General features: G+C 33.2%; 1 protein-coding gene across 3 annotated transcripts in view; it reads left to right on the top strand.

Moving 5' to 3' along the window:
- Positions 1-21,105, top strand: part of LOC138694336 (trichohyalin-like) — a 236,062-nt gene that overhangs the window by 10,437 nt on the left and 204,520 nt on the right. For 2 of the 3 annotated variants that reach the window (XM_069817954.1, XM_069817953.1), the window contains exons 2-4: positions 4,201-4,314; positions 12,037-12,153; positions 16,113-16,220. In XM_069817954.1, the coding sequence (XP_069674055.1) occupies positions 4,201-4,314; positions 12,037-12,153; positions 16,113-16,220 (339 nt within the window). The remainder of the gene's footprint in view (positions 1-4,200; positions 4,315-12,036; positions 12,154-16,112; positions 16,221-21,105) is intronic. The other variant, XM_069817955.1, reaches the window with a different exon arrangement.

The raw sequence follows: 21,105 nt of genomic DNA, 5'->3' as shown, positions 1-21,105 counted from the left end.
TACATATATTATGCAAATCTGGCTTTCAAGTATAGCTGGTACGTTCCTGGGTAGCTCAGTTGGTAGAGCGTTGGTGCGCTCGTCCAAAGGTCCCGGATTCGATGCCCAGACCTGGAACAATTTTTCCCTTGAAATTATTCAAATCAATTTCGCAGAGAGCTATACCTGAAAGCCAGATTTGCATTGTTGAAATTTGTTCGAATGTGACTACATCACATAACTTAATAATACAATTTTTTCGGAAATTATGCTTTGTAAAATTATGGGATTTGGAATAAACATAACTGTTTTAAAAATAACTGTTTTAAAATGTGTTAATCTGAAGGAGTTATTACCAGAGAATTTTGTGAGTGGAAGTATCAAACAAAACACGTTTCTATAGTGGCAGCCAGGTACCAATTCCTGACTAGCAACAGCACTTAAGTTCAATAGAATGGAACATTTTTCCTCACACATGTGTACCATCAAATACTGTGTATTGTACAGTATTCATACTGCTGTGATTTTTATTTGAAATGTTCCCACTCTTTATATGACATATTTTCTCAGTGATTACTATAGTGATATCAGTTACCAATGTCTGGCCTGGACATAGAATTTTCCTTCTATTCATGAACAGAAATATTTCCTGCACTCAGTAAATCTATTATATAGTGCCAACAGCTTTATTTCCTTGTCTGATGAAAATCACACTTAGAATTTTTACCACCTGAAAATCTTCCGTATTCAATCAAGGTTAAACACATGCTATTTAGATCCAAGGAAATTACAGTAACCACTGGACCACTAAACATGACTTCTGATGATATTATAATTTATTAATTTTATTTCAAAGTATACTCCTTTTAGATTTACATTCTTGTTTGCACATTCTTATAATTGCTTGTTCAGCATGATTTTATATTTGGCAGTATCTAAGGGAAGGCCAGGCAAGAAGACTGGATCAGGTGAAAATTCTTGTTGCTTAGACAGAAATAGTTAGATTAGCCATATATAAAATATGGTGAAGAATAAGTTGTTCAGCCATCTGAATTAAATTAACTTTGCTTTCAGCCTGTTTGCTGATATTTTCAACATTGAGCTTACAAGCAAACATTCTGATGGAGTCATATAAAAAGCTAAATTTATTTTCTTCCATCATGTTAATAATGTCAAAAGAAGTGCTTATACAAATTTTGGCCACTCAACCGCAATTACGAGGCCATCCAGAAAATGATTTTTCCTGGTGCCATTTACAGAAAAGAAGCACAATTGCATGGAAAAATTTATTGAAACAGATACAGCAATTGTTGCGCTACTTGTCAACATATCTCCCACTGGAATTCAGATATTTCTCATACCATGGGATCAATTTTTATGTCCTTGTATTGTAGAAGTCAGCCACCTGGGATCGGAACCAGCGTTTGACAGCCGTCTGCACCTCTGTCGATTCCATGATATGACAAATATCTCAATTCCGGTGGGGAATATGTTGAAAAATAGCTAAAAAATAATTGCTGTGTCTGTTCCAATAAATTTTTCCAATAAAATTGTGTCTTCTTTGTGTTAACAACCTCTGGCGAACTTAATTTTTATGCCCCTCATAATTGCAGTCGAGTGGCCAAAATTTGTATAAGCACTTCTTTTGACATTATTAATAAGGTGAAAGACAAAAATTTAACTTTTTTATCTGCTCCCATCAGAATGTTTGCTTGTTAGCTGAGTCTTCAATAATGCCTTGACTTCCTTAATGCATAGTTATATTAGGAGTGTTGAAAGTGATAATTTGGAAACATTTGTTGAGTTATTTATAGAATGTCATAAGAACTGTTATCCTTATGGCAATTGAAAATTTATGCTCTAGGCTTACAGAATATGACTAAAAATACAAGAACATTAATATTTGTGTCATTATAGGATAATAGATTTTTAAAATATTACATTTTGGTTCGACTTTAGGAATTAGGAGAAAAAAAGAGAACTGCCTGATTACTATTTTATATTATCATCATCATCATCATCATCATCATTGGTGCTACAGCCCTCGGTGGGCCTGGGCCTCCCATAGTAATTGTCGCCATCCGTCTCTATCTTGTGTAGCAGCCTTCCAGTTCTTGCACCCCAACTTTCTAGCATCCTCTTAAAGTGAGTGCACATTCCATGTGCTAATCTTCATGTCATGTTTACTCTTCGTCCTTGTTTGTGAGCCATGTTTGTTTGCCATTTTCCGTTGCCATAAGATCCCTCTGGCTTCTTTCACTTTGAGTTTCATGACGGTGGGATTTTTACTGGGTGGGGTTGTCGACCCCACGCCAAACCCCCAACCTGGAGGGCCGGTTCAGTGTATTTATATCCCCCACTGACAGGGTGGCTCAGTTATACCCCCAGGCACCGGGTGTTCATTCGTTCGCCTTTTACGAACCATATGAACTCATGGTGGGACTATTCTTGTCCGGTCACCACACGGAGATTTTATATTATAATTTGGTTAAATATTGTAAAATACTTTCTTTTCATTGATTTTTGACATTTTCCCTTTTCACACAATTTTTCCGCCATCTGTTCCACATGACATCTGAAATAAAGCTGCCAAATTTTTACCCTGGCATTGACTGTTTTGCTAGGGCATGTCAAACTTGGAAATCTCATGTCATTGTCATTACAAACGAACTGTATTGTTTACATAAATTCCTTTTGTATAATACCAATTCCCATGTAATTATTCTCCAAATTTCATTTATGTCGACATATTAGTTCAAATTTTGGTTTTGGAAACAGAAAGTAATTAGAAGGAGAAAGGTCAGGAGAGTAGGATGAATGGTGAACCACAGAAATCGTTTTATTCTCCAAGACTTGCTTAAAAAGTGCAGCATTATCGTGCAACAGGAACTATTTGCTGAATTCATACAGTACTTCTTCACTCCATTCTCTTAAGCAGCTATTAGAAAAAGGTTTCTGTAAAATTTTGTATTAATCTTTGAACTGGTACACATAAGTACTTAATGTCCTCCCTCGAAAAAACGAAAATTATTTTCGCTCATAATATTTGTAATTACAAAATTAATATTGCTTTCAGTATTTTCTCATTGCAGAATTGTACATAAAGGAGCATGTACAGTAGAACCTCGATAAGCCAAAATAATTAAGATCAGGGGTAGTTCCGTTTATCAATTCATTTGGATTATTCAATATATGGAATTATTCTACCTGAACTTAAAAAATACACATTGTACACTAATAAATATAAAAATGTGATAGAAATCATTGTCTTCCTTTCTTATTCTGTTTAATATCTCCTTTTATCCAACTTAAATACTACTGCGGATAGAGGTTGAAGCTTTATTGGCTCACACACTAGACATCTCTCAAATGCAGGCCTCCCTAGTTGTGGGATCGTCATGGTGTAGGGTCACCGCAGAGGCATCACAGGACAATCACAAGACAGCAGACAAAGAAAGACCTAATCTCATGGAAGGAAAATAAACTTTCTTCCATTTCTTACATTGGTAATCGAACTTTGGGAAGCACATGTGCTATCCACACAGCCACAATGCTGGACAGAAATCTGTCTGTGAAGTTCAGTATTCAAATGAACGATTAAAACATCAGGACAGTAGGAAGAAAAAAGAATATGATCACTACAAACAGCCCTAGTGACGTAACTTCAGAGCAAGAAAATTTAACCAAAATATTAACCTATCTTTTTTTCTAGTATTCTCTCGTTTTTTTGTGCTTTCCAGTATTGTGTTTGGATTACCAGATGTTCGGATTATCGAGGTTCTGCTGTACTATTATTCTCTGCTTCTATGTAATTTTTTAACCAGACTCTACACAAAATTTAACTTTCACTCTGTGCTCCTTTAATTCCAAGATACAAAGCACAAAATTCTCACTCATGAAACCACTCTGAACATCAATGCCAACAAACACATATAAATGGAATTTGATTATGAGTTGGGTAGTGAAAGACTTATACTAAGTAGTTGTGGCATCGACCAATGGTTATGAAGTGCAATATTCTCAAAAATTTTTAACAAATTCTGTGTACATTTAAGATGAAAGACTTCTAAACTAAAAAAAAAAAAACCTAACTTTCTAATATTCTGCAATTCAGTACGAATATTTGATGCTGATAAGATGCAAACTTTTGTTTTTGGACAATATAGGCCTAATCAAAATGTTTAACTTTTAAGTTGGTAACACTTTAATCTTTTTCAACAGCACACAATGCACGTGTTAAAGAACGAGAATAAATCTGATGATGAACCAGAATCTGAGGTCATAGATGAACCTCTTGTGGACCATCAGCATTGTCAGAATCTAGTAACAGAACAAGTAAGTTTATCTATTCTTCACCTTCTTCTTTTACGTCTTTGCTTCATTATCACTATAGTTTTTTTATTTCTTAAATAGGTTTTACAGCCCTTGATTAAGAATAAAAAATACATAGTACACTAATTAAAATTTCTCTTCATTGAAAATAACTAGTTTTACCTCTCCTTTCTGTGATGGATCTGACAATGGACGTGATGTCACTACACACTTCGTGGTTATGTTCAGACACAGCTACGTTCTGTTCTGAGAATAGTTTTAGTTTACTCTTAAGTAAACAAATTCATATAGTCAGAAACTGTCTCATTACCAGAATCTACTTTTTTCAACATTACCATTACTGCCAGAGGAATGTTAAAAATAATGTAGATCTTACAAACAAAATACACTTTCATGATAACTTGTTTTGTTGATAATGGTTTGAATGAGAATTAAAGAATGAGTATTATAAAGTCAGTACTCAGAAATTGCCAAAATATTTGCAGTGAATGTTGTTGTCTGCCATTTCTTGTTGTTAAGTCATGAGACACTAAGCCAAGAGATAATGGGTTAATGTGCAGGGTTGCCAGACGTCCTGGATTTCGCAAGATTGTTCTGGATTTTAATGGTGTGTCCTGGGTCCTCCCAGAATGTCAAAAAAATGGGAAAAATATAATTTTTTGCTCATTTCTATACAATTATTTTTAAAATTCCTTATTAATTTTTTCAAGACCCTGTCCAACCTATGTTCATTGTCGTCAATGCTGTCTGGTGCCTCCTATTGGGTTGTATTGAAATAAGAATGATAACACTATAGTATGTATTAGGTATATCTCTGTGATGGCTGAATGGTCAGACCTTCAGACTGTCACGGAGGTGGCCTGGGTTCGATTCCTGTCAACGAAAAAATCTGTAGTGACATCTGTGGCGGGCAAGGTCGCAGTTGGAATTTTTCTCGGGGTTTTCCTGTTTTTCCTCAAATTAGGAATTTATATAATTTTTCACTTTTGCAGTATACTGCTCCAGCCAGTTGATGAATAGTGGAGCAAGAAAAAACATTAAGTAAAAAGTTGGCTTATGACAACTTGTATATTTAATTTCTGATAACGAGGAAATAAAGAAGAAACATTAAACAAAAGAAATGATGTTTTGGAATTATTGTGAAGAAAAGTATGTTTGCAGTCACTTCGTAGATTTTGTGCTCAAGTTCAAAATACAGAAAGGAGTTTCCTTTACATAATACATTAATAAAAGACGTAAAGTATAAATTGTCTTAAATTTAGAAATGATTGTTGGTAGCACTGCATACACATTCTTTTGTCAGTCATAAGTCAACTGTTTTAAGTTCTTTGTTATGTAATGTTTTGCATAAATTTATCATAGAACGAGTTTATTTGCTTAATTTATGGTGAAAGCATAAAAGATACTACTCCAGTTCATAGTAATTAGTGCTAGATTTTCTGATGCACCATTGCCAACTTGATAGCATTTTCGAAAATTACACATGAAATTTAAGACATTGAAACTCATAACAGATGTGTATGTCTAGATGGCCATTGATTATTCAGGCATTTTTAAGAAGCCCTTGTAAGTTAGTAAGGAAGGCATCTGTTCAATTGGAGATATTCTGAAGGATCCTGAACCACATTGTTTAGTATTATGGTACTTCACACATTCCACAAAGACTATTACAACAGACAAATGGAATTCTGTGAGGCATTTGCAATCTGTAATGAAACAAATTCAAATTTTTGGTAGTTTGTTATGAACAAATGAAGCACATTTCAAACTTAAAAGACGTGTTAACTGCCATATTTGTTTAGACCTCATGCAGGTGTTCCTGCTTGGAAATGAATTTATAAAATTGAATTAATAGAAACTGTTATTATAGCAGCTTAGCAATGCTGCAGATTGTTGTGCTGCCTGAGCTGGAAAACAACCCCATTTATCTGCTTCATTCTTTAACCTTTAAGTGGTCGCATGGTCCAGTACTTTATTTTTGATTGGTAATCCTTGATGACAGCACTTACATCTGCTATCTGGGTATCTTTCGTTTGTTCTGCTCTTTCAATTTGTCATCGTAATTGGCAAGTGTTCCGCAAGTGTTTGTTTTGCGTGTGATTAAGTTGGTGCATTCTAGGATCACGATTGTGCTTCACGAAAACATTCTCAATCTCTGAATTTGTGTTTTACAGATTATATTGTGTAATTGAACATAAAATTCTTTTATGAATATTGAAAAATGAATAAAATTAGACACTGTTAATATGTAATCATTAATAGTTAACCAGAGAAAGTTAAAAAAAATGCATGTAAAAATAACTTAAAATAACAACTGTGATTCATGCAAACACTAACATTGCATTTAAGCAAGCAACTACTGTAGAGTTAATGTGATGACTGATGATAAGATGGAGCTCCTGCCTATTTGAAATTGAAAATTTGCAAATTTTTGGATAATACGTTCTTGGTATGAATCAGACATTGTGAAACTATTTATTTTATTAAATGCTCATAAGTTGTTTAGTTAACTGTCCAAAGACAGGTTTGAACCTCATAAGTGACACTAATAAGGCATCCCTCATGAGGCAACTAGCCCAGAAGGTACTGGGATAGTATAGTCAGTTCCTTTTCCACTCCATTGCATACATCGCTGACTAGTAACATAACACAATGATCAGACTTAAGATGTATACAAACAATTGTTTCTCTGACACATATCGTCAAGTGAAATGTACTGCCTGAGAAGAATAAAAAATAGATTTAGTTTAATTTACAAAAACTTCCCTCATTAGAGGACTGCCACATGAACAAAGTGATATAGACAACTTGAAAATTTAAAACTTTACAAAGGTCTAATATAAAAATATAATTATAGCTCTACTATACAAAAGAATCTACAGAAGTAACATAAATTAAAAAGTATTTTCTTTTACACAAAAATATTAAAATTTATAAATACTGCTGATAATTACAGTTCAATAAAAAAGTTAAGTATGAAATGTGGTCGAAAAATTTTAATTCTTAATATAATATTGCTATACTGTAAATTTTACAATAATTGCATTTATTATATCTAATCATAAGTAGATTTTAAGAATTTGATTGTCTTTTTTTTTAATGTGTTATTTAACGACATTGTATCAATTTTGTATTTTTGTACATTTTAGGGACTTCAGAAACTCTCATGTATTTATAAAAACAATAGGGATCGCTCCTGCATAGATTGTATTTACACTGGTACACAAATCATCGAAAAGCACAAAGAATTCAACATACCCACATATGTTGCCTTCATAGAATAGGAGAAAGCTTTTAACACTGTTAATAGTTCAGCACTCTGGAAGATTTTACACAATGAAGGAATCCCACTACACCTAATTCAGACAATTCAGAGCATGTATAACAACACAAGGATTAAAATCAGTGTCAATATACAAGTATCTCTTACAAAACTGTCAGAAGGTAAAGCAAGGATGCCTGAAGTAGTTCATTGTTTTGGAGTAACTGCTGACTGTGAAATGAAGGGGGCTGGTTTAAATCCTAGTGAGGACAAATTACCTGGTTGGGCTTTTTCCGAGGTTTTCTCCCTCAACCATTTGAAGGCGAATTGCTGGGTAACTTTGGCGTTGGATCTCAAACTCACTTCGCCTTGATTAATTTAAACTTCATCTATCACCTGCAATAGTTTCAGTGGACGTGGTGCTGTGATTTGTCTATAGGTGTCATTTGTCAGATGGAGCTGCATAGATCCCAAGGAGGTGAAGGGACTTTCACAGCAGACTATAGCCGTAGACCAAGGATGTAGTTGGCATGCAGCTCCCTCGGACAGTTGGCACTGTGATCGGTTGTGGTATCCGTGGTGCTGCGATCTTCAGGTCAATACGGAATCCAGCAGAATGTAGTACATGATATGCGAACAGATGCCATCGATATCGATCTGAGGAGACTGTGAAATATCAACATGGAGACTCCGTCAGACCTGGATGCCATAGCTGAATTGATAAGATGGCACCAAGAAATAAATCACGTACTTACAGGAATGTGGTCTTAAGGACTTCAACAATCGTCCCACAATAAGACGGTTGGCACAATAAGCCTGAGACTGCAGTGCAAACCTTCAAGACCTCCTCAGAAAAAGGAAAAAAAGAAATCTTGGAGTAATACCTCAAAAACTACGAATATGTGCACTTACAGTGTTAATTTCATGGACAGGCAACTACTACTTCATAGGTTAGGGATGTGCAATACACCAAATTGTGTTTCTGTGAAGATCAAGTAATGAATCTGGACCATCTCAGCAGGTGCACAATCCTATTCATGCACGATACAATCCCAAAAAAAATATAGGATTGCAAGAAAACTAATGGCTTCATTACCAGATATTCATGCATTAGAACATCTGTGATGACATTTGAATTTTTAAAAACAATCCCAAAAGTATGGGATTGCAAGAAAACTAATAGTTTTATTGCCAGATATTTATGCATTAGAACATCATCATCAGTGACGACATTTGAATTTTAAAGATAATCCAGTAGATGTTTATAATTATAAAATCTCTCTCTAATAATAATTATGTCTTGACAATACTATTACCTCGTTCAATGTATTATTAGATAGATAGATAGATAGCTTTATTGATATTGTTCACAAAAGTACAAAACTTAATAATTTAACAAAAGATCTATATACAAATGTAGTTCTACATAATAAATATACAATTTCCTAAACTAATTAATCTATCGCAAATCTCAATAATTTATTGGTTCAAACTTGCACTTACGTCTTGTTTTAGTGCATGTTTAAACCAATCGTGATAACCCTTAAGACTTTAAACCTTAATTATTTGCTCCTTTTCAAAAAATCTAATTGTAATATTTAGGTCTTATTTTACATAATAATTTATTATTCCAATTAGATGATCAGATGTCGACATACTGTAAGTCATGAACCTGAAATAGCTGAATCGGTACATTCCATATGTAGGTTAATCTTTCTTTCTTACAATATTTTCATGTCAGCAGAAACGTTTGCGTAACTTCTACGAAGACTACCGCATGCCTGCTTAAAAACAAGCTTGACAAATTGCTTACATAATCAACCTCAGATTTAGTTTAGTTTCATCATTATGTCGCATGTACTCATTATCGATTCATTTCTATTATGATTTCTATTATGATCTAATAAATTTATTATAATTGCATTCTTATTGAAATTAAAATATATTAGTTAAACAATTTATAAAGTCAAATTTTCTTCTGAACTTTTACTAATTAATATAACTATCGGAATACCTTAATAACTACCTTAGTTCTCTATTTTCAATTTTTTTTTATTATTATTTAAAAAAAAAAAAAAAAAAACCTTGACGTAATTCTATCTTATTTCCAAAACCTGTCTTCTTACCTTATTTAATTAATAATAAGTTTTTCTGATTTTAGGAAAATTTAATCTTTGCTGATGCCTATCTCTTAGTAGGTAGTTTCGTTCAGTATCTATAGTTTTGATTGAATCTACTTTATTTCTGTTAGAGTTTCTATTTGTCATTTTACCTCTTATTAACTGTTCGTCACCTGCTTCTACTTCATCGGTCGGTATCGCACAGCTCCTCCAAATTGTAGCACTTCCTCTCGCACACCCCGGACTACCAACGGCATGTGGCATTCTTATTAATTGGTCTTCACTTGCGCTGACTTTGCCGGTTGATCCACAATCGCTTCTCCTTGATGTATTTTCACTTGCGCGCCTCGGACTACCCTCACTGGTCGTTCTCTCAGTCTGTGCCCCAGCTCCCCAAACAGCATCTTCACAGGTTCCAGCTTCTTCTTCCATACAAGGTTTTCCTTCTTCACTCTTCTTTCTTCTAAAGGGATCTGTGAAAACAGTGCTGTCTAGTTTATTTAGGTATGCTCTAATATCATTCACTGCCGTAAGCTCATCAATTCTTCTATTTGTTATTTCTGATTCCTTCTGCCCACTTGATGAGTTACTTTTCTTATCAGTCCTCTCTACGCTTCTAGACTTCCTGTTTCGTGATGCACTTCTGTTTACGTGTGGTGTCGATGATGCTCTATTTCCACAAGTCTCTATTTCGTTATTTCTGTTGTTGCAGCAACTTAATAAATCCTCAGTGAATTGATTATTTAAGGCCTCTACGTTAACTATGTTTCTGTTTATCTTCATTTTATCTTTTACTAAAGTTGCCCTCAATCCTTTACCTCGAGCTTCTTTTAATATTGGAATTAGTTTCTTTCTTTTCTCTCTAATTTCTTTTGCAAAGTCATTTTCTATGAATATATTTGTGCCTTTGAGTTGACGCGTATTGGCAATGATGTGCTCTTTGATAAAGTAACTGTTCAATTTCACAATAATTGGTCTTTTTTTTCCGTTACCGACTCTATACGCGTTATTAATCGCACTTATGTCCAAGTTTAGACTGAAATACTTAGTTAATAATTCTAACACTACGAAACCAGTATCAATTCCTTTTTCATGATTGCGCTCTTCAACACCATAAATTACAATGTTATTAATTCTACTGTCATTTTCCCATTTTTTAACTATCGATTTTAACACCACCTGCTCTTGGATAACCTCCTTTAACTTCTTTTCCACTTCAGTGTATCTGTTTACTAATGTATCTATATCACTTGCTACTTTGTTTAGTAGAAAACTTGCCTTTAGTCTGTCTTCTCTTGTTTCTTTCATATAGTTTATCCATTCTCTTTGAAACACTTCATCACTGTAGACTCTTCCTTCTGTATCTCCAGGACCAGGGTTTAACTCCACATTTCCAATAATCAGTAGAACTGATAAAACAGCTGCGGCCACAAATATGTTGATGCTATCAGACACTATTGCATTTTCACCTTTTGAACATCTGCAACACTGCCCTGCATTGAAGCACCCGATTCGCGCCCTGTAAGAATTTAGGTCGTCGCCCATACCTTCTTCACACGCTAACCTACTTGTATATGCTGCTTACTACACAACCGTTCTCTACGACTGCACTTTGTGAACTGAGTTCAATGTATTGTGAGTTGAAGAAAGTTGAAAATCACTGTGTTAAAAGTTTGGTATTCAAAAAAAAAAAAAAGCTGTTATTTTTATTTATCAAATGGACATGCTTTATCATTTTTTTCAGCCTGTCAATGAAATTTAAAAAAAAATCGTTTATTAAATTAATGGAGAAGTGATTTGCATGATTAAAAAAATTGTAAACGTGAAACTTTTAGATTAGTAATGGACATCAATATTTATACTGTTACTAAAGAAGCAAGTCACTTCTAATGAGTTACAAATGAAAGTATAATAAAGTACAATAATCCAGCAAAAATAAAATCTAAATAAACACCACATGCATTTGTTTATCGCTTTGACAATTATTGGAGCGAGGAGCTGTTTAACACTGGGTTGTGATGACAATTTCCTGTGGCTTGTTCTGTGTGGCAACTATTAATTTAATAACAGTATACTTTTTCACAGAGAAAGGTCAAATAAACATAACAAATAATAATTTAGTTAATAGAATTTCTTCTCTATGTTACAAATTATTGTATTATGCAGTTACAATATAGAAGATAGATTACATTTTAAGTACTATCCTCTTCTAGCATCCAAAGTCTCCGACAATAATGAAAAATACAATTCTTATTGATACTTCTGTGACTGATTAAGGGATCTTTGAACATTTAACACATATCTGAAGTTCGTTTGTAAGCAGTCATTTATTTCTATTTACAGGATTCTGTGAATCTGCCTTTTACAGAAGCAACAGCAGATGAACTGAAGACTAAGATTAATCATGACGTTGAATCTGTGTATGTTAAAGAAGAAAGTTCATTGGATTGTATTCTTGAGGTAAGTAGCCAGAGATTTGTTATCAAATCCTAACAAATTATGGTGTACAAACATTAGGGTCAGGTTTCTTTAGAGCACTCATTCCACTCGTTCTTAGTCATTCTTATAACTTTATAACTAATGCTGTGTCCACACATCGCTAAATGCACTTGCTAGATTCGTCTATGAATGATTCACTGAATTATTTGTTAAAACTTTCTTGGGCAAATATACCTGCCCACATTATGATAACACTGCTCACTTGGCATTTGCTCGTCATGTGAGAGGAGGTAGATGAAGTGTACAAATTGGTGCTGTGGCATTCTACTTTATAATTGTTGTTTAGTCAGCTGTCTGAAGATAGGTTTAAACCTCATACGTGACATCGATAAGGCATCATCCATAAGGCAACTTTAGCCAGGAGATAATGGGATAGTGTGGCCAGTTCTTTTCCCCCCTCCATTGTATACATTGCTGACTGGTAACATATTACACTGATCAGACTTCAGATATATACAAACAATTGTTCTTCCTCTGATACATATTGTCAAGTGAGATGTACTGCCTTATAATAGATGTAGGCTACAGCTATTACAACCTCAACCAGAGGTATATATAATTATTATTTGGCAACCCATCATCATTAAAGAATACGGAAACCTAGACGGAGCAGAAGATTGTGGATCAAGGTTGGTACATTTAAAACAAAGCATTTTAAACAAAGCATTCAAAATTGTTTAAAACAATATCTGTTGATTAAAAGGTTTTAAACACAATGTTTAAAACTATATGATATTAATTTTTAAGACAGCAGAATTCTCTGTTATGTTTATTATTTATTTCTCTGTTAACAATAAACGTTTAAAACTACATATATCATTAAAACATTTTTTTTTCATACAAGTTACAGTCAACTCCGGATATAGTGAACTTCTGCAGACTTGCATATTTTGTTCACTATACCCGAGGTTCACTAAATCCGAAGTGTGTCTCCCTTAACCTTAAATGACAGAAATGAATGAAATTGTGAACAAGAAAATAAAACGCTATACAGTAATTAAAATATTTCATTTTTGTGGAACGGATTACACTCTATACTGTTACTCACAGTTGATTTACTTAAACTATGCTGTTGACCCACGTCCGCTTACGAAAGACCACATTCAGTGTCATAATATTCACCTTATCTTCCAAATAAAACACTTTACTCGTCGACATTTTTATATAGTACATTCACTGTTGGAACACTAGAAACAGACGATCAGGTAGAAATGACAAACACTGTCATGGTGTGACTGCATACTCAGCCTTGGAATTTCCCGGGTCACTTAATGGAAACTGAGAGAGGGTTGATGGAGTTTGAAAGCCATCAAAATCTTACCTTCATTTATGCTCTGGACATAAAGTCTGTCCCCTTTTAATAAAAGAAGGCAGTTTCATTTTCCGTTGTTTTGATGTTATCTGTCGTAATGGAAATGTTTCTGAGAACAACAGGCAACCCTTTGATGGTGAAGGATTAGAAATAACAGTAGGGTAGAGAGCCTGAGAACAGAATGGCAACCCTTTGACGGTGGAGTGAGGCAAGGTCGTCACGCATTGCCTGGATTTACAGTACAGCTTATTGTCTAGGAATCACTAATCCTACCTTTGTCCTTTGACTAAAGGAGTAAGAAACTTAGAATGTTGTTCTCAACACATTCTTTCAATTTTTTACAAGAAGGTCTGACTTCAAATAAGAATTTGTCAGCATACAAGGTTCACTATAACCGAAGCGAGGGTTCACTATAAACGGAAATATTAATGTACTTTTTAAGGTATGCAGGTTGGGACCAACGATTTAGCTTCACTATAGCCGAATGTTCACTATAACCAAGTTCACTATATGCAGAGTTGACTGTATTTGTCGTTTTCTGGTGGTTTTATTTTATCATACTTGTTTACAATATAAAATCATATTTGCCTTCTATTAAGGTCTTTATAAAATGTACAGTTACGAATTTACAGTAGTGCTCCTGACTTTATGAAGCTAAACTTTAATTTTTTTCCGAACAAATATTATTATTAATAAGGAATTTTTGTAGGATATACAGTGCAAACAATCTAAATACTGATATCTGCATATAGGCCTACCATATGAAGTAGATTTTGTTATATTTATAAGAAATTCACTGAAAAAGGATTTTGAGATGCTTTTATAAAATATTCTAGTCTTTTTTACTTTTCTACAAACTTAGCTTAAAATTTCAAAATGAAAAACTGAGCTATAAAATAAAAATTTGAAGGTAGACCACAGGTACCAATTTTTTCTGTTGTACCACTGAGTCATTAAACCACCAAACACCACTTCTACTTCATGAAATGTTTTGATGGTTGAGTGCATGAGAAACACATGCAAGTGTGGCAGCCTTCTCTTTGGTACAAGTAATCATTTCATCATGATCACTTGCTCACTAATTGATACTCAACAGTGGCATCATAAGAAAGCAGAAATCCGGGTATTCAGTTTGATTGGAAATGTGTCTTTGTGTTTCTGTCGTGTGGTCTAAGCAATAAATGGTAAATCCAAAGTAATTGGTGCTTCTGTCTAAATATTTAGGGAAGCGACATTCTTATGATGAGGAATCTCCATTAAAAAAAAAGTGTTTATTTAAAAAGGTGGAAAGTTGTGTGCAATTGGCTTGTGCCCAAGTGGAATAATTCCTCTTAAGCTCACAATGGTCCACACCTTTGGAATAACGACTAGGACGTCTGGCCGTGAAATCAGGTGCTCTGGATTCGATTCCCAGTTGGGACAAGTTTACCTGGTTGAGGTTTTTCCAATATGAGCAAATGCTGGGTAACTTTCGGTGCTGGACCCCAAACTCATTTCACCAGCATTATCACCATCTCATTCAGATGCTAAATAACCTAAGATGTTGATAAAGCGTCGTAAAATAACCTACTTAAAAAAAAACTGTCAATGAACCCCTAATGGTCAAACAGCAGGAACAGATGCCACACTGTTTCAATGAAATCATAATTATAACTTTGTGTCAATTCAAAACTGGACTGTCATGTTTATAATATTGTAAAAAATGATTTCTCACTGTTAATAGATGATAGATCTTCAGAGAAATATAACTGGTCAAACTGAGGTAAATTTGAAAATATTATTTTTTTAATGAAATTCACCATTAAGTTTCATAAAATGTATTCTTTTTAGTTTGTAGGATATTAATTTTATGAATAAATGGCCTTATTTAATTTAATATACAGCGTGATAAATTAAAAATGTCTAAACTGCCAGTTTTCCGAATTTTTCTTAAAAAATCTGGAATTTCGTTAATTTTTACAATACCCTTGTGGCAATCCTATGTATAAATCATGTTTACTATTTAAAAAAAAGTCAACTTTATCATTTTCAGCAGTTAAAGATAAATCAACTCAAAATATCAACCATTTCCACGAATTTATTCCAGTCTGTTTCACAGGGAGCTTCACCTGAAAGCTAGATTTTCGTATAACCTGTTGAAAGAACTGTATTGTTGCAGAACCTTTAAAACGTGCCATGAGAGTGTTTGTCAGAATTTTTAATCCTCATTTCCAAAGTTTAACTTCCGTATTTTGTCCAGCTTTGGTCTGGATTATCAGTATATTATATTTTATATTGCTGAAATTTAAATATATCTGCTTATTCCATATTATTTTTCTATTCTATTAAAATTTTACAGCTAATGTCCCCTTTCTCAGAATGCAATCAGTTTAGCATAATTTATAGAAATTTTCATATTAAGCATATATCATATATCGTTGCTATTTAATTTAATTTATGAGCTGATTTTTGCACATTATTCTCTGAATTTGCATGATAACTTTACATTTTACAATGTAAATTTGTTCCATATGTTTTTATTTTATAATATCACTGGATTCTTTTGTGTGTTATAAATCTGTTACAATTTTGTGCAATTAATTTGAATTATATAATTTCTCTACAACAGTCATCGAAACCAGAAATGACTTCCAATCAGAGAGAAGATCTGTTGACAGAGTATAATGCTAACCAGTCTGCCTGTTACAAGGAAGGAGATGCAGATGATATTGACAGGGTATGTTCGAAATTAACTTCATTACAAAATTTATTGTATAATTTATTTTGTAGGTTCAACTAACCTTATTTATTTATTTTTTTCTCTGTCCCAATTAATATCAAGGTTGATATTTTCACACACACAGTGTTGACCACTTTCCTGTTTGAAATTATATTAGAGAATTTTAAAAATATATATATAAAATGTTATCATATCGATGGCTAAAAAGTGATATCTCTTATCTACAGAAATAGTCCTTCAGTTTAACTACATTATTATTTAGATTTACTACATTATTATTATGTTCACAAAATTGGACAGTGAAGTAGAAGATCTTGTAACGCAGAAACATATATAAAAAGTTTGTCTATTTTTAAAACATTTTTTTATTCACCTGCAAATTTACATGTACGAGGTATCACTTCTTAATAGTGCTGTTGATCGATCAAAATATTTAATCGATTAACTATTTGAATTTAATTGGTTAAGCAATAGTTTTGATCGAGTTGAAAAAATGTTTTAATATACTGTAATTATTGTTAAATTTAACTTGTGTTCGGTGATAAGCATAAGTATTAAATGTTGTATATCTATATATATATATATATATATATATATATTGTATCATTATATTACAAAACAACTATTTTAATTACTTACTAACATATTTATTATGAGGCTTATAATTTTTGTGTAAATTTCTCTGGGAATTCTTGAGACAAACATAAATAACAAAAAGTATGAAGACTTGCCTAGTTAATACTGCTTCATCCATGATTTTAAACATGTGCGTGCATTCACATGTTCCGAATTAAATGCCGCTCTACATTTAGTAACAATCTTTCCTGCATCACTAAACACGAAAAACCTTTATTTTCTGTCAAACACTTCTCCACGATCATTCACTTTAAATCGAAACATTTTACCCAGTTTACCTCTCAAATTCCCATATGACATAATGGAATTTACACTTTTCACAAACCACAAAAATCTGATTTTCTTTTTCCTTTATCAAATTAAACACACAACCTTCATATACAAACTCAGTACAAAAACAGCAGCTGCAGTCGAAACAGAAGACTGACCCCTATTGCAATCGAATTACCAGATTTTAGAAAAAGAAGAAGGTAGTTACGCTCTCACTTGCACACAAAGTAGACATGGCTGTTTTATAAGGGATGAGGGGAACGAATGCCAGAAAAGTACATGTTTCATATGCTAGGAAGATGAGCTGACAACAAGGTGGAAATTTTCTTGGAAAACCATAAAACTTAATGAGGGTTTCGTATTGTGTTTCAACTTTCAATAGAGGTACACTAGGTCATTGTCCTCATATCTCCATCTCTTTCTGAAGTGTTTGTGCAAAGATTTTCCTCTGGTTTATAATTAGAAAATAACAGTGCTTTTGCGATTTTAAGTAAGCAATTTCCGAGAGAGAAATATTGTTGGAATTTTTAGTATTAGATTGTATTAACAAAATAACAATTAATATCACCTACAACCGATTAATTTTAATTGACTCGATTATTCGATTAAATATTTTTGATCGATTAATCTTACAACAGAAATTGAGCAATTAATCGATTAAATCCCACAACACTACTTCTTAACCATCAATATGTAGGTACATTTAACAATTACACAAATCATCATTCTCACCATCATTTAGGGCTTGGAAGTTGGTGACTTAAAAATCACAGAAAACTGACTATAAAGTGACCTTAAATTTCTGAAAATATGACATTAAAATTTTAAAAGGCTATGATTTTAATAGTAAAACTTTGTCTCCTTTGTTTTACTTTCGACATTTTTACGTCTTCACTTGTATGATACTTATGCTGACTGTGGGCACTGCGACTACAGTATTTGTTCTGTTGTGTTGAATGGGAGAAGCACATAACAAACGTGATTAGGAGTCAAGGCTGATTAAAGCATAAGGAAAATTCTTGTAAAATGCAATCGAATTGTGTAAGCAATCTGCATTAGGTTCTGGAATATAGACTATGACTACATTATAAAAATGTCCGTTCATAAGCAGAAAAGGGCAAGAATGCAAGAAAAATTAGAACATTTCCTTAAAAAAATAGGCTATATTAGTTCATGTTGAAGCAAAATGAGTTTGAATTGCATCCTGTGTTGTCTGTTATGGCTCAGAAAAAAGATGTTATTTCATCAACTTCTGACACCTAATCATCAAGCTTTCAAGGATATAGGCCACTGCTGGCCCGTAACCTTGGAATTCATATATCACTTTCTTCATTGATCAGCCCTGCTCTCTCCTTCCATTTTGAGTAGCCTATATTTTGCTTTATTAATTTTGGAAACCTTGATCTGGATATTCAGTGTACATGTTCAATCCAATTCGTTTTGTAAGTTCCTATTTTTTCCAAAATGGGGTTACCTTCAGTTCTTCCAAAACTTTCGTTGTTTTTGTTTGAAATCTAACCAGTAATAAATTGTATCCTGTTCTTCGCATAAATTTTATCTAGACAGATATCAGTCTAGATTTAGTCCAACTTTCACTACCATATACCACATTTAGTAAAAAATAAGACCATTTTTTACCAGATTTTTGTCTTTAAATTTGTGAGAGTCTTCTATTCACAATGGGTCTTAAAATCGAGCTTGTAGAAACATCAAAATGTAATTTGAGAACTTAGATTTTAACTAAGTAAAGATTATTATATTGTACTAACACAGACTAAATCTAAAGATATTTAGGTGTTTAAACTTACATAACTAGGTTATTTAATAAAACAAATTACAAAAATATTTGTGACTGCAATGAAAATCAAATCAATCAAAATCATTAAAAATTACTAGTAAAGTAGGGAGTATCAGTCTGATTCACCCATCATTCACAGATATGCCTTGTAAACATAAACCAATCAGTCTTAATCTGAGTTACCAGTATTTTAACGCAAAAAAACTATAGTATCAATTACTCAAACTATATAACTTTTCCGGAAATTCATTTTCTTATATGGAATTGAATGACAACAAGGCACTTGAAAGCTCTATGTCATTCAAGCACAAGATTACTGGTAGTCACTGACTTTATGAGCTGTAATACTGCAAGGTATCTAATACTTACACATATACTTATCCTAGCACAAGACATAACTCTTAACTGATACACATCATGTACAGTGTGGCCTGCTGAAGTGGTGTACAACTAGAAAATGGGTCACAGTCCTTCTATCTATCCGCTATATGCAGAACCCAAATCACGTAAAGTGAAGTGGGTAGGTATTGGATACATACATACGAAGGAGAGTCAAAAAAATAACCTTATTATTGTTTTATTAATTGAATATCTGCAATGCTTGGGAAAAGTGCCATAAGTCAATTTCCACAAACCTTTTTTATTAATTTATTGACAACTTACAGAACATCTGCTCGCTTGGGAAAAGAGACATCAATATTTCTTCCATTATGATAATTCATACGGAAGAAAATCAAATCGACATAAACCAGTGTGAAGACAGTTTTTTTTTCCTTTTCCCGTGAAATTAACATTTTTGACTTGTGCCACTTTTTCCGAGCACTACAGATATGTACAGTAGGGATCTTTTGTATTCTCTTGACAACGATTTTCTGAAAAAATTGACAGTTTCTGTCTCACTTAGAATATTTTTACCAGTATTTTCTTGTGAGTCTAATATGTGCATACAAAATATTTTTATAAAACAATATTTAAAAAAATTAGGAGGGTTTTATAATCAGTGGGATCTTATTTTCGAGTAAATATGGTAATATTATAAAAAGGGCTGGAGTATTGTATAATTTTTCTACTTTTTCGTATTTTGTTGAATTTGAAAATATTTGTTAATAATTTTTGATATTTTCAAAATATTTGAATTTTACTGTCAATATCTTTTTAATTTTTATATGAAACTAAACTTTCTAGATAGGTGAATGTTATAAGCCTTTTTAATTTTGTTAAAGGTTACTATGTATACTTCTGTGAATTTAATAGTGTATCCTCCTATTCTTCACATTTATTTAGTCCAACTTTCCCTGCCATATAATAGAACAGGAAGGGACAGAGTATTGTATAATTCTTGTACTGTCTCGTATTTCATTAGATTTGAAAACATTAATTAGTAATTCCTCGCATCTGGCCGCGAAACCAGGTGGCCCGGGTTCGATTCACAGTCGGGGAATTTATCTGGTTGAGGATTTTCCAGGATTTTCCCTCAACCTAATACGAGCAAATGCTGGGTAACTTTCGGTGCTGGACCCCGGACTCATTTCACCGGCATTATCACCTTCATCTCAGTCAGAAGCTAAATAATCTAAGATGTTGATAAAGCATCGTAAAATAACCTACCAAAATAAAAAAAAAAGTAATTCCTGATATTTTCAAAATCTTTAAAAGTTTACTATCCAATATCTTTTTCATTTTTATATGAAACTAAACTTCCTGGATAGTTGAATGTTTACTTCCTTTATAATTTTATTGTTCATACTTCTGTGAATTTTTTTTCCTAACGCCGCACATATTGATGTGTAACCATTTGCGTCTCGGCCTACTTATTTGTGACTGTGTTGGATCCTGTTCCTGAATGTTCTGAGGTTGGGACATCCATTAGGTCAGAGTCTGTTAGTCACATATGATAGGATGACATATGAGTATGAAAGTATGTAGGATGGATACAGATGACAGCGAAATGAACCTAGCATCCAATGCCGAAAGAGACGCAACATTTGTTCTTAATGAGTTGAGGGAAAACCCGAGAAAAACCTCAACCAGGCAGCTTGGTCTCAACTAAGATTCCATTCTGGGCCCACTAGTTTTGCAGTCAGACTTGCGACCATTACTCTAGAGCAGTGAATTACTTTTATGTAATAGATCCCTAGTCTGTGCCTATAAATAATAAAGATATTCAATCAAATAAAA

This window comes from Periplaneta americana, chromosome 2 (assembly GCF_040183065.1).
Source record: "Periplaneta americana isolate PAMFEO1 chromosome 2, P.americana_PAMFEO1_priV1, whole genome shotgun sequence".
NCBI classification, from domain to species: domain Eukaryota; kingdom Metazoa; phylum Arthropoda; class Insecta; order Blattodea; family Blattidae; genus Periplaneta; species Periplaneta americana.
Note: the sequence above shows the minus strand (reverse complement) of the source record. Positions and strands in the feature narration are given on the sequence as shown.